Source organism: Plasmodium reichenowi, chromosome 14 (genome assembly GCF_001601855.1).
Source record: "Plasmodium reichenowi strain SY57 chromosome 14, whole genome shotgun sequence".
NCBI classification, from domain to species: Eukaryota; Apicomplexa; class Aconoidasida; order Haemosporida; family Plasmodiidae; genus Plasmodium; species Plasmodium reichenowi.
Window position 1 is genome coordinate 2,864,239 of NC_033659.1, and position 2,019 is coordinate 2,866,257.

General features: G+C 22.2%; 1 protein-coding gene across 1 annotated transcript in view; it reads left to right on the top strand.

The window, feature by feature from the left end:
• Nucleotides 1–2,019, top strand: part of PRSY57_1470400 (inorganic anion exchanger, inorganic anion antiporter) — a gene marked incomplete at both ends in the record, with an annotated part of 3,935 nt that overhangs the window by 1,403 nt on the left and 513 nt on the right. Inside the window, 4 exons of the mRNA XM_020115375.1 lie at nucleotides 22–256; nucleotides 560–1,017; nucleotides 1,123–1,245; nucleotides 1,456–1,782. Coding sequence (XP_019970032.1) covers nucleotides 22–256; nucleotides 560–1,017; nucleotides 1,123–1,245; nucleotides 1,456–1,782 — 1,143 coding nt within the window. The remainder of the gene's footprint in view (nucleotides 1–21; nucleotides 257–559; nucleotides 1,018–1,122; nucleotides 1,246–1,455; nucleotides 1,783–2,019) is intronic.

A 2,019-nucleotide genomic window follows, 5' to 3' on the forward strand; every position in this document is an offset into this window, starting at 1 on the left:
TTTTTGGCTACCTGTTTATAGGTTGGTCAGAAAATTCCTTCCTCCCTGATAGCCATAACTGTAACTATATTTGTGGAGTTTGTCATTTTGAGAAAGTTTTTACATAACAATTTTGCTTCCTTCAAAGATGTGAAATCATTTACAGTAGGGGATATGTTTTCGTTTACTTCTGATAAAGCAAAACCGACATTTTTGTTTACGAATAAAGATTTAAATTTTTCAAAGGTGGAATTTAATATGGACTTGATCAAACAAGGTAATAAAAAAAAAAAAAAATATATATATATATATATATATAGTGAGAATAACGTTATGATATGCATAAGAGAATATATATATTTTTATGTGCATACACGTATTTTTTTATTATTATTTTTTTTTTTTTAATATTACTATCTATGCATATATATAATAATATATATATATATATTATTTACTTTTATTTTATTTTTGTGTTTTATTGGTATAATTTTAATATTATGAACATAAAATGAATATATAAATATTAGTTTGTCATGTATTATTTTTCACTGTAACTGTTCTTTTTTTATCTTTTTAGTTGCGAACATGTTCACTGTTCTTCTTGTTGAAGTATTAATGGTTAGTGAAGTTATAAAAGATATGGGAGGTGCTGAATGTGATACGAATGAAACAATTTTTTCTCTTTTTATTGGGAACGTTTTAGCATCATTAGGTAGTGCAGTAGGTGGTAGTAGTTTATTAGGATTGTCTATTTTAAATTATAGAAATGGAGCAAGGGGTAAAGAAAGTGGAGTGGTGGCTTCTGTTTTGATATATGCTATTTTACTGTTTGGATACTCATTATTAAATTATATACCTTTATCTTTTCTTTGTGGAATTATGATAACTGTGTTTATTCATTGCTTCAAGTGGTTTTCTATTCCGATAGTCTTTTTTACATTTTGTCCAGGATATATAAGAAATTGTCATCCATGTATGAGTAGAAAAATTTCAAGATGGGATGCCTTCATCATAGTTCTTGTAACAGTTTTATGTGTAAGTCGAATGAATATGTATATATATACAGATAGATGTATATTTTTATTTCTCATTATATATATATATATATATATATATATATATATTTTTTTTATTACACAGGTATTTGTTAGTGTACCAAATGGTGTGTTAACTGGAATAATTTTGTCAGCCTTAGTTTATGTATGGCAAAGCAAATCAACGTTTAAATTTGAAATATTTTATGATAGAGATACAGATACAAAGGTATAAGAAAAAAAAAAAAAAAATATAATATAATATAATATAATATAATATAATATAATATAATATAATATAATATAATATAATATAATATATATGTTATAGGTGTAGCTATTCCATGTAACACTTGCTTGAAAAGAAATAATATATATATATATATATATTTTATTTATTTATTTATTTATATTTATTTTTTTTAATTTTCCGATATAGTATTACGAAATTGAGGGTCATCTTTTTTATGCTTCTAAGAAAATGTTTACAAGATTGTTCAATTACGAAAATGACAGTTCAACTGTGAATATTGTTCTTAAAGGTAAGAGTACTTTATTTGATTATACAGCAATAGAAGCTTTAACATCGGTAAAACAAAAATACAATGTTAATAATAAGAATGTGACTATACATGGATTAAGTCATGAATGTATTAAAAAAATAGCTAAAATGAATCACTTATGTAAACAAATTGATGTTGATTTAGTAAAAGTGGAGACCCCAGTTGTGCCTTTACTATACAAACCTTTACAAACAATCTTCCAAGTAATATATACTTTTTATAACATATCAATTTTACATTTGTAATTATTACACATAAATGTAAAAACTTTTAAATGTTATACGATATGTATATAAATATATTAATATATTTATGTATATATATATATATATATATATATATATATGTGTGTATATTTAATTTTTTTTTTTTTTTTTTTTTTTTTTTTTTTTTAAAAAAAAAAAGAACATTTATAAAAAAAATTTTCTTTAAAATAAAAA